This window comes from Crassostrea angulata, chromosome 4, assembly GCF_025612915.1.
Source record: "Crassostrea angulata isolate pt1a10 chromosome 4, ASM2561291v2, whole genome shotgun sequence".
NCBI lineage: Eukaryota > Metazoa > Mollusca > Bivalvia > Ostreida > Ostreidae > Magallana > Magallana angulata.
This window is the reverse complement of record NC_069114.1, coordinates 42020813-42033321: the sequence shown is the minus strand read 5'-3', so window position 1 is coordinate 42033321 and position 12509 is coordinate 42020813. Positions and strand designations below refer to the sequence as shown.

General features: G+C 33.2%; 2 protein-coding genes across 3 annotated transcripts; both read left to right on the top strand.

Annotated features, from left to right (window-relative positions):
- The first annotated feature begins 448 nt into the window (after positions 1–448).
- Positions 449–3533, top strand: LOC128180937 (RING-box protein 2-like). Of its 2 annotated transcripts, none has more exons than XM_052849142.1 (4): positions 449–500; positions 670–823; positions 2504–2551; positions 3140–3533. In XM_052849142.1, exons 2-4 carry the CDS (start codon positions 670–672, stop codon positions 3256–3258), a joined length of 321 nt encoding a protein of 106 aa, XP_052705102.1. In that variant the 5' UTR covers positions 449–500; the 3' UTR covers positions 3259–3533. The 2 variants fall into 2 exon arrangements, with proteins under 2 accessions (XP_052705102.1, XP_052705103.1); XM_052849143.1 differs by having other exon boundaries at positions 489–516.
- A 2688-nt stretch (positions 3534–6221) lies between these two features.
- Positions 6222–7006, top strand: LOC128181748 (histone H2A-like). Its single transcript, XM_052850264.1, has one exon. It carries the CDS (start codon positions 6298–6300, stop codon positions 6697–6699), a length of 402 nt encoding a protein of 133 aa, XP_052706224.1. The 5' UTR covers positions 6222–6297; the 3' UTR covers positions 6700–7006.
- The last annotated feature ends 5503 nt before the right edge of the window (positions 7007–12509 follow it).

Below are 12509 nucleotides of genomic sequence, written 5' to 3'. Positions count from 1 at the left end.
CTTACTTACGTACTTTGATACCTACCTACATTTGTACTTACGTACTTACATCAAGGACGTATATATATACTATACGTCCCTGCTTACAAGTTCACCTTTTTCTGAGATTCAGTAGTACATATTATCTATTTATTAAAAAATCAAACAAAATACAGGAAAGTTCCTTGAACTCTCTTCCCCAGCAAATAAAAATGAAAATAAAATCGCCATGATCAATGAAATGATTGAAAAATCGATTTACACTACCTAAAGATGATTTTACAAAAAAAAAGTCTTCTGGCTTTATAGTTTAGTGGTAGAAGATTTTTTAATTAACAAACTTTCAATATTTCTTCATTATTTCATCTCAAAAGAGAGTGTGGATATTCAGGTGAAAAAAATCGAAAGCCATTCACCTCAAAATGCAAGAAGCTTCCTGCACGGGTGAGCTAAAAAAAATCGCATCGAAATCGGGATCGTCATTCTAAAAAAAAATAAAACTACTTTCATTATCTAACAAGGTAAACAAACCCATAGGTCTGTCATATCGTTTCTGTTTATAAACATATCAAATGAATAACTTATTGGATTTTAATTCATTTAACTTTATGAAGTTGGTGTTCATGTAAATGCAGCTGGGTTGAGTAAATTTTTCATAATTGAATAATTTGGAGTTTTCTTTGATTCAAGATGGCGGATGAAATGGAAGTTGAAAGAGAACCAGACAGAGAAAGTGCTAAAAAGGCAGATAAAATGTTCACCCTTAAGAAATGGAATCTTGTTGCAATGTGGAGTTGGGATGTTGAATGTGATACATGTGCTATTTGCCGGGTACAAGTGATGGGTAAGAGACGTCTCCATTGTTTCAGTGTTCAACAATCAGATTACATTAGATTATCCACAAAACTTGTTTCATTCACGTACAACAGGCTTATTAACTATAGACATTGTTTATAGTAAATAAGTCTACTGTTTGAAACATGGGCTTGTGTGATAATTTTAATTTCAGTGAAGATTCGGCTCAGCTGACAGTGACTGCACATATCTATGTGACTGATACGATGCCTTTTCCAATTTAATCACAGGATAGTCCTTCGTAATTCTTATATAAACATATTTGGCAAGTTAGCACGTACATGTATCATACTGAACTAGACTTCATTTGTCAGGGAGCATTCAGCCTTATTGTTATCTAGCTGGTAAAACACTAACAGTTCAACATTTTGAACATGAAGTGCTAGTGAGGATTAGGATAACATTAAAACTACAAAATTGTCACTCCTTTAAAGGGGAAGGAAACTATAATCGATAATCAATTTCCTGCAACTAACTAATGATCAATCATAATCGGAAGTTTTAATATTTTATTGTTTTAGTGCTAAATAAATGTAAATAAACAAAAAACAATTATAAACTGACTTGTTACTAGGCCTTTTGTATCTTAATTAACGTAGTATTTCTTGCCATAAAAATGTTGCATTCAAAAGATTTTCTTTAGTAGGCGGTCCAATGTTAGTTTTCTTGAAACCAAATATGTCCAAACCCGAGAATCTGCTTTATTTCCCAGGTAAGGATATAGCTTGTCTGACATGTCAGCCATTTTCAGACCACGCGCTTTTTTGGTGTATTGATAGTACGTGTCTAGAATATTCTGTTTATGATATGCGCTCATTGAAAGTAAAAAGAACCTCAACAGATTAATCATAATAAAACCTTTAATGATTGGGTGCTTAGAATGCGGTAACAATCAACTAATTTATGATTAGAATCGATGATTGATACATATCACTTGTGATTGTAAATCAAAAATTTTTAAATAAAACCCTCAGAATAATGAATAAATCAAGATATAGAGATTAAATAAATTTATTGAAACTTTGCGCTACCATGAGAGCTGCCATTTTAATTTAATCTATGACGTCACACCATCCTTTTCAGTTTGTTTTGCTCTGAACTGACAGGTCCTGGCAAACATGGAACAATATTCATTTGAGACTGTTCTTTTGCTTTTGACTTTCTGCTGAATGAGAAAACCGGTGACAAAGAGCATGTTTTTAGACCAATGTTGACGAATACATATGCAAAGGGATGTATATATATGTCCCTTATATATAAGGCCATTAAGGGTATGCATAATCTAAAAGCAAAGTTGTGGGAATTGTCAACAGATGTCAAACATCATAGAAAATGTCTGCTTTTATTATGTTGACATGATAATTTGCAATTTAGAAAATTTTGAGTGTATTTGAAAACAAATTAATGTGTTTCTTCAATAGAGTATGACTTAATGTAATCATGTAAATCTCTTTATTAGTTCAAATATAAAATGTTTTTGACTTTCCTTCCCCTTTAAAAATTATGATTTTGACAGAGAAGCAGAGATACATGTACTTGATTGAGATTAGAAGAACCATTGCTGATTTAGCTTTGCGTCAGTCAGCAGTGATTTTCTACAGATAATAGGCTTGCATTCATTATTTGTATGATATAACATGTTAAAATTTATGGATTTCAATCATTTCAGATGCATGCTTGAGATGTCAGTCGGAGAACAAGCAGGATGACTGTGTTGGTAAGTCTTTTCAGGACTTGGTCTGAATAAAAATGATTAGCTTCTCAAATGTACATCCCCATATAAATAAAACCTAGCTGTAGATATACATTTAAAGAGGTCACGAATTGAAACACAATATTTTGCATATAGATAAGGTTTGATATTTAGAATGTGAAATCCTAATTTATTTCCTACAAAGTTATTGTTTGGAATAAAGTCATACATGTAGGTAGTTGCAGAATTATAGCACTACAAAAAGTTGAGCTACAGATAATCACATGCAAAGGACATGCATGTGATTAAAATCAATAAGTAAATGATAAATAAATTATCTGTACTTTCATTGGTTTATATAAGATATTAGGACTTAGGAGTGAGATCATTGCAAAAAAAGTCATGTTTTCACCCACTTCTGCCGATTGTGTAATTATTTTCTTTTAATGCTGGTAAACCAAATGCCTGCATGAACCAACAAAAAAAGCTGTTTATTGCTTAAATGACTTGCAACAACTGTGGAATATTCTATGATTTGTCTATGCACTGCACCAACAAATGAAAAAAATAAAATGTGTAACTTGTGCTAATTGTACTAATTGTCTTTTTCAGTTGTGTGGGGAGAGTGTAACCACTCGTTTCACCTGTGCTGTATGACGTTGTGGGTCAAACAGAACAAGAGATGTCCCCTGTGTCAACAGGACTGGGAAGTCCAGAGGATAGGCAAATGACACCCAGTCTGGATAGTCTTTAGGATAACATTTAAATCATGGCAGTCTGGATATGGATAGTCTTTAGAATAACATTTAAATCATGGCTGGGAGGAGATTGTTTTGAACACTGAAAACAAACATGTTTCTATACAGACTTTATGTGTGATAAAAAGATATAATTTTATGGAAAAAGGACAAGCAACCAGCATTTTATAGGTGATTGATTAATGAAATAAAACATAATGTAATGATTAATTTATGATTTTGTGTGTGTAAGTAAATCATTTATTATAGTGACATGTGTTGTTGTTCTATAAGCAATGAAATATTTTGTATTTAAAACAATACCCATGTAAATCCGAACACCCTGCCCATTGGACACAGACACTTGTTTAACAAATAAAAGTTCACCCTATTAGTACATGGTATAATACTGTTATTGCATATAATATATTTAAGGTTAACTTTTATTACAGAAACAAGTGTGTGTGAATCGGGGTCTGATATGTTTTAAAAGTAATAAACAATTACATTCAATATTGGTTGAAAAAAATGCAAGGTTTAAGTAAGAGCTACAATGCTATATAATGTGAAATTAGAAATGCTTATTGAATTGTCCGTTCCCTTATAGATGTATTAAGCAGGCACATAACATTGAAAGAAAGGGCGGCCATTTTATTAAAAGCAAACATATCTCTTGAGTATACAAAATGAACTGGGACGACCATCCAACACGCACACAAACCTGAAGGTCAATGAAATTTTTTTTCTTGCAAATGTAAGGGATTTTTAAAGGGTAGGTGTGCCCAACCACCATTATTTTAGATGTTTTATACACACTGACAGGCACCAAATTAAACTTCATATAATTTCCTCTTTTTAAAAAATAAACCCCTACCCAATAAATACATTATATGTATTTTTGGTAGGGGGGGGGGGTTATATATTTATAGAGAAAAATATATAATGTCAGGTGTCTGTGATTTTATATTCTAAAAAAGAACTGTGATTTTATCTTTAAAAAACTACTTAGAAATGTCACTCCTTAGATTGAAATATTACATGTAAATTACTAGATAGAGACATGGCAAACATTTCCAGTAATACGTTTTCCCACGTGTATCCGGAAAAATTAAGCATATATGATTTAATATATAGAATTTAATATGTAAATATTTTGGAATCTCTTATTGTATAATATCATGAATAATTTTATTGATTTATTTACCCAATACAGATGTAGTTTAAATATGACAATTTAATTCATAATAAAATATAGACAAAAAATACATATATCTTAATAATGTCTCCAAAGTTATAAGAATAATACACGGGCTTTGAAATTGTCAGGAAACAATGCAATAGTTATAAGCCTCCCCGCTGGGCAGAGACTCTGGTTTACATAAAGGCCATGGGTGGGCTATTATCTCCCAACATGTGGTGCCATGAGATATTAGTTACGCAATACATGTGTATACAACAATATAATGATACAATGCCGGATGTCACCAACAGTTATTTGGATGGGTTTTTTTAATTGTTTTATTATTTTCATGGCAGCTTTAGGCGAAATCACGAGGACGTTTAATTTAAATATGTGTTTAATTACAGATCAATAAGTCGACATAAATTATGGAAAATTAAATAAAAATTTTACAAACTCTGGACCAAAGTGTAATAAGTACTTGATATCATTTTGATCGTGCATATCCACCAATTCTAAATCAGAAAAAGTACAGTTTTAATATGTGTACTTTGGTCTTTTAGCTAAACGATTGAGACGTACATGTAAAGCATTTTTTTTTTGTATTAAAGTTATCCCTAGAATTTAAAAAAGTTAAAAATCTGAACTCAATATTTTCTTAACCCTGGACCTATTTTGAAACTCTGTGCATTAAATTTTAATTCAATATGAATGATTGTGCAAGCTGCCCATTCTACATACGTGTAGTTGATTGAATATACACTCATGATCAGGTTTTGTGCACAGAAATAAAAAAAAGAATATCAGACAAAACCCGGTAAAAAGTACAGATCTGAGTCAACAATTTTAATACTGCATGACAGACAATATTAAAAATTATTTAATCTACATATATACGTGTATTTCCCTTGTCTTGCCGTTTCGAATCAAAGATTAATGTATGCAAGACGATAATGTCAATTTATGTTGTTTTTTAAATTCACACTTATGACATCTGAAAGTGAGCATCAATATAATTCACATAATATTTACGCTTTAAAGTGTTGCTTTTAATTTATTATGTATTTGTATGAAAATGTATATATAAACCCTAGTTTATTTTTTGCATTGATGAATGGATATTATTAAGTAATTATATAATATATACGACTGTATATTTTGCTCTCATGGGTTCCCGATAGTCTCAACATCGATGCACTTAATGTTGCCTCTTTGAAATATTGAAAAGTTCTACGTCATGTACATGTATATATAATTTTAACCGTTGACATCCGAAATCTTAGATACTAATCATAAAAGAAAAAATTCAAAGGAAAAAAAATTATTTATATTTTCATTTTTGTAAAAAGCTTTTTTTTTTTTTTTTTTTTTACTTAAATAGTTCGATTTTTTAATTTACCCAATAGGGCCTAACTATATGTACATTTCGGCATCACGTAATAAAATACCATTATTTGTATGATTATTTAGTGAAGTTTTTATTTTGCAATAAGCTTAATTTAAACATTGTAGCTCTCGTCGACTTTGGTCATAAGGTAAAACTTATTATACTATCAGTAGATAAAAAGGAAGCAGAATGTATATACACGTGTGCCCTTTAGCAAACAAAAATTTTACGCCAGTAGAAATTTTGGATCCGCGGGCAGCATGTGTTTATGTGCGCCTTTTCTTGACTAATCAAATGGTAAGATTTTCAACCAATCGTAAGGGCAGCTGTTCGTCCAATGAGGATCGCGTTCCGGTGCGGGACAGCCAATGGTCGATTTTGGAGGCAAACACGAAACGTGTAAATACCCCGGAATCGGCGCGAGATCGGCACATCATTCTCTGATACCAAACCGATCAAAAGCATCATGTCTGGACGTGGAAAGGGTGGAAAATCAAAGGCCAAGGCAAAGTCCCGATCATCAAGGGCAGGATTGCAGTTTCCAGTAGGAAGGATTCATCGTCTGCTGAGGAAAGGCAATTATGCTGAGCGTGTTGGCGCTGGAGCCCCAGTCTACTTGGCCGCAGTATTGGAATACCTCGCCGCTGAAGTTTTGGAGTTGGCGGGCAATGCTGCCAGAGACAACAAGAAGAGCAGAATCATCCCTCGTCACTTGCAACTGGCCATCAGAAACGACGAGGAACTGAACAAGCTTCTGTCCGGTGTCACCATTGCCCAGGGAGGAGTTCTTCCTAACATTCAGGCTGTTCTCCTACCAAAGAAATCCGGAACTGGTAAAGGAAAGTCCAGCCAAAGTCAAGAATATTAGACGACCCAGTCTATTTTCAACCAACGGCCCTTTTCAGGGCCACCAAATCGTTCGAAAAGATGCCATCATTCAATATAGAAAATCGTGTACATGTTTATTTATTCATAGGGAGAATATTTAAGGTTTTTGTGGGTCACTTCTAAAATGTTTTGGTAAACCAGAGGGTTGAAACGTTAGATTTAAAATAATTCGATGACCAGCAGATTCTGCAAATCTAAACAGCTAAAGTGCTTATTTTAAGCAACCTTTTCTTTTAAGGTGGTATGGGACACCTCCTTTATATGACGTGCTTCCTACCTAAGTAAACAATAAAATGAAGTATAATTTTGTTAATTTCTTTCTTTGCCAAAACAGTAGTTACCTAGTGGCATAGCGCAATGGGTTACTATAGTAGGTCATTTATTACGAATATGTAATGTCGTGAAAGAGTTCCATTTGGCCTTTTATAATATTTATCCACATTGATATCGACAGGTGCCCTACACCACCTTAATGATAGATCTAATACATGTCGCAGTTTCTACTTCTTATGTATGTATGTGTGTATATATATATATATATATATATATATATATATATATATATATATATGATTCTTATTGGCGAACAAAAAATATAACTAGTTGACGCATGTCTACTTCCATTTTTATTTTGAAGTCTCAAGTGATTATGGTGAAAAAAATGACATCGAACATTGGACATTATATTCTTAATTAAAAGTGCATAGATTTTTCCCCTACAAAATCGACAACAAAGCAAACTAGACATTTTCTCATGATTTGTTCCATTATAATTTGGATGATGTTCATGCTTAAATCAGACAAATTATCAAACAGTTACATCCGAGTCTTGAACAGATTCATTTCTTCAGACTGCAAAACCACATACACGAACATTTGCATCTATTTATCAAATCATGCCGGAGGTACACACTGAACAGATAGCATTACGTGAGGTGTCAGTTGCCAGTCTGTACTTAGCATGGATATCTTTAATTATTTTTCTATATGCATTTTGGAAATGAATTATAGAAAAATGTTTTACTTCGCTGTAGCTGCCCCATATATAATGTATTGTAGTTGCAAGAGTTTATCCTTGATGTACATGGAACAGTATACTGATAATCAATATTTATGATCTCCTTGAAGTGCCAATGAATATTGGTAGGAATGTGTTAGTTTTCTAGGCTTTTATATTTGTACCATCTATTTTCCAACAAACAAAAGAAGTATCTGCAATCTGAAAATTGCCACCATTGTAATTCGGTGTTTTGTGTATATTTGTTCACTTTGGTTAACAAGAGGCCAATTGGCCTTAACGGTCACCTGAGTAGCATATATCCCATACACAAACTTGTCTTGGAGTCTCATATATGCATCTAATTAATTAGGTTTCATACTGGAGTAAAAAATTTATAAATTTGTAATGATGACCACATTTCAAACATAGGTAATCATAGATTACTAAGCTCACCGAGACGGAGCATCACCCTTATGAGACATCACCTTTATAAGACCACCTTTATCATTTTATATGAAAATCATACTTTATGATCTTGGATATTCATGGATTCTGTTTTGACAAAATATCGTATATCATCTGATAAAATTTTTTATGATAATCATATGTTCATATGTTAATCAATACAATGATATAAAATGAAATATTGCATCATGTCATATTTATAATATATATCATATAATACAATAAAATACCGTAATAAACAATAATGAGATATGATATTGTAACTTATGATATGACATTGTATTGTGTTATACCTTATTGTATTTGATCACATAATACAATATCATAAAATATAAAACAATATAGTATTATATTACAATATCATATTACATAATACAACATAACATTGAAACATGATATTATATTGTATAATATAGTATGATATTGTATTAAATGACACTGAAACATATTTGATACATTATATGATATTATATCATATAATACAATATAATTTGATTCCAACATTGTATCTTATCAAATGATACAATATTATGTGATAAAGTAAAATATTATAAAATACATTATTATATTATACATATTGTATCATATGACACAATAATATATATTATAATATCATATAATACAATTTCAAGTGATATGACAATATATCATATAAACCAATATCATATCATACAATATCGTATGATACAATATTATATAATATAACAATATCATATTATACAATTTCATGTGATATAATTCTATATTACTGAAACCAATATCATATTATACAATATTGTATGATACAATATTATAGAATATACAATATTGTATCATAGGATACAATATAATATTTTGCAATATCTTATGTAATTGTATCATGTGATAAAATAATAAATTAAAAATACAATATAATATTACAATATTGTATCATAATATACAATACTATACATAACAATATCATGATACAATATCATATAAAATATAAAAAAATTGATACAATTTCATATCTTATCATATAACTTTTTATAATATAACATAAGATATCATATTGTATCATATCAAACAATATTGTTTCATATCATACAATACTATATCATAGGAATCATGTTATATCATTTATCAACAAACACATCTATCTATCGAGCTGGTTTGAGTGAGGTAGGAGATTTCTTTAGCATCCTTGATAATGGAGATCAGGCTCTGCATCTGAAGCAACCTCTGCATTTAATTTTTAATAAAGTTAAATCAAATATGCAAGCTATCATCTATAAAACATGTGACCTGTTCCAAAAAACTAAACATCATCCAGCATCCGAAACCTATGGCTCAGATTCAGCATTCAAGCCCATCAGGTGCATTGGTATCATAAGACGCATCATCCATGCAAGTTTGGTGAAGTTTGGACCAGTAATAACTAAGATATCATCATCAGAGGGCACTAGCAATTAAAACCTTAACTTCCTCCAGCATCCGCAACCTATGGCTCAGATTCAGCATCAATGCCTGTCAGGTGCATCTGTATCATAAGACACACCATCCATTAAAGTTTAGTGAAGTTAGGACCTGTAATAACTAAGATTTATTTTTTAGCATCCTTGATAATGGAGATCAAGCTCTGCATCTGAAGCTACCTCTGCGATTCATTCATATTACAGTTAAATCAACTATGCAAGTTTGAAATAGTACTATCATCTATTAAACATGTGACCTGTTCCTAAAAACTTAACTTTATCCAGCATCCGAAACCAGACTCAGCATTCAAGCCTGTCAGGTGCATCAGTATCATAAGACACACCATCCATGGAAGTCTGGTGAAGTAAGGACAAGTAATAACTAAGATATCATCATCAGAGGGCACCTGTTTCAAAAACTTTATTTAACCAGCTCTTAAAACCTTAACCTCCTCCAGCATCCGAAACCTATTGCTCAGATTCAGCATTCAAGCTTGTCAGGTGCATCAGTATCATAAGACGCACCATCCATACAAGTTTGGTGAAGTTAGGACCAGTAGTAACTAAGATATAATCATCAGAGGGCACCTGCAACAAAAACTTTAACCAGCTCTAAAAACCTTAACCTCTTCCAGCATCCGATACCTATTGCTCAGATTCAGCATTCAAGCTTGTCAGGTGCATCAGTATCATAAGACGCATCATCCATACAAGTTTGGTGAAGTTAGGACCAGTAGTAACTTAGATATTGCTATCAATGGGCACCCGCAACAAAAACTTTAACCTGCTCAAAAAACCTTAACCTCCTCCAGCATCCGAAACCTATAGCTCAGATTCAGCACTCAAGCCTGTCTGGTGCATCAGTATCATAAGGCACACCATCCATGCAAGTTTGGTGAAGTACGGACCAGCAGTAACTAAGATATTGCTATCAAAGGGCACCTGCAACAAAAACTTTAACCTGGTCCAACAACCTTAACCTCCTCCAGCATCTGAAATTTAGGACCCAGATTCAGCATCCAAGTCTTTCAAGTCCATAAGTAGGTCCAGATGCATCATCCATGCAAGTTTGGTGAAGATAGGACAAATAATAGCTTAGATACAGGACCTGCAACAAAAACTTTAACCAGGTCCGGACGCCGACGCCGACGCCGAGGGTATAGCATAAGCTCTCCTTGACTTCGTCTCGGTGAGCTAAAAAGAACTGTGAAACCTATTATTTTGGTGAAAAACTAAAAGATCTGGTCTACAAAATCATGAATTCAGTTTTCATTTCAGGTGTGTGGGAGTAAAGAAAATAATTTTTTAGCGTTATATGCATTAACATCTCTACATCCATTTTGGCCCTGCCCTAGAGTCATAACCCATCCTTGAGGGGGACATGAAAATTAAAATTAGAGGACTTCCTGGTAAACATAATTATTAGTCAGTTTTTTTATACATATGTGTGAGAATAGAGAAGAAAATTTTTAAACATTATATGCATTAACACTATATTGCCATATTGCGCCCCCCCCCCCCCCCCCCCTTCATGTCCTGAACCCCTGACCCAGGGGCCATGAATTTCACAATTTAGGTAAAGGAGATTGTGGATATCATAACCATGTATTCAGTTTTTTGCCCACATGTGTGGGAGTAGAGAAGAAGATTTAAAACAGTTTTACTATATGGCCATATTGGCCCCACCCTAGAGCCTGAACACCTAATAAAGGGGTCATGAATTTCACAATTTTAGTAGAGGCCCTCATGAACATCATAACCATGTATTCAGTTTTTTGCTCACATGTTTGGGAGTAGAGAAGATTTTTTAAGATTTAAAAAAGTTTTACTATATGGCCATATTGGCCCCACCCTAAAGCCTGAACACCTAACAAAGGGGTCATGAATTTCACAATTTTGGTAGAGGGTCTCATGGACATCATAACAATGCATTTAGTTTTTGACAAATATATATGGGAGTAGAGAAGAAGTTTTTCTAAGATTTAATACATTTTTATTATTTGTCCATATTGGCCCCACCCTAGAGCCTGAACCCCTGACCCAGGGGTCATGAATTTCACAATTTTGATAGAGGGCCTCATGGACATCATAATCATGCATTTAGTTTTTAACAAATATATATGGGAGTAGAGAAGAAGATTTTCTAAGATTTAATACATTTGTACTATATGGCCATACTGGCCCCACCCTAGAGCCTGAACCCCTGACCAAGGGGTCATGAATTTCACAATTTAGGTTGAGGGCTTCATGGACATCATTATAATGCATTTAGTTTTTGACAAATATATATGATAGTAGAGAAGAAGATTTTCTAAGATTTAATACATTTTTACTATTTGGCCACATTGGCCCCACCCTAGATCCTGAACCCCTGACCCAGGGGTCTTAAATTTCACAATTTTGGTAGAGGGCTTCATGGACATCATAATCATGCATTTAGTTTTTTAAAAATATATATGGTAGTAGAGAAGAAGATTTTCTAAGGTTTAATACAGTTTTACTATATGGCCATATTGGCCCCACCCTAGAGCCAGAACCCCTGACTCAGGGGCCATAAATTTCACAATTTTGGTAGAGGGCTTCATGGACAACATAACCATCCAACCAGTTTTTTCCTCACATGCGTGGGAGTAGAGAAGAAGATTTTTGAAAAATTGGCTTTTTTTGCATATTTGGCCCCGCCCGTGGCACCCCAGGGGTGGTAGAGCCATGAATTTCACAATTTAGATTCTTCTTACCATAGAGATGATTCACACCAAAAATGGTAACGATTGGCCTGGTAGTTTTCAAGAAGAAGTTAAAAATGTAAAATTGTTAACGCACGACGCACGACGCACAGACGCACGACGACGGACGAAGACCAATTGCAATAGGTCACCTGAGTGACTCAGG

Bases quoted from the DNA above. Each gene is read 5' to 3' on its own strand.
- LOC128180937 (XM_052849142.1), top strand. From the start codon at position 670: ATGGCGGATGAAATGGAAGTTGAAAGAGAACCAGACAGAGAAAGTGCT. The intron at 824-2,503 runs GTAAGAGACGTC...CAATCATTTCAG, and splicing joins TTGCCGGGTACAAGTGATGG to ATGCATGCTTGAGATGTCAG. The intron at 2,552-3,139 runs GTAAGTCTTTTC...TGTCTTTTTCAG, and splicing joins CAAGCAGGATGACTGTGTTG to TTGTGTGGGGAGAGTGTAAC.
- LOC128181748 (XM_052850264.1), top strand. From the start codon at position 6,298: ATGTCTGGACGTGGAAAGGGTGGAAAATCAAAGGCCAAGGCAAAGTCC.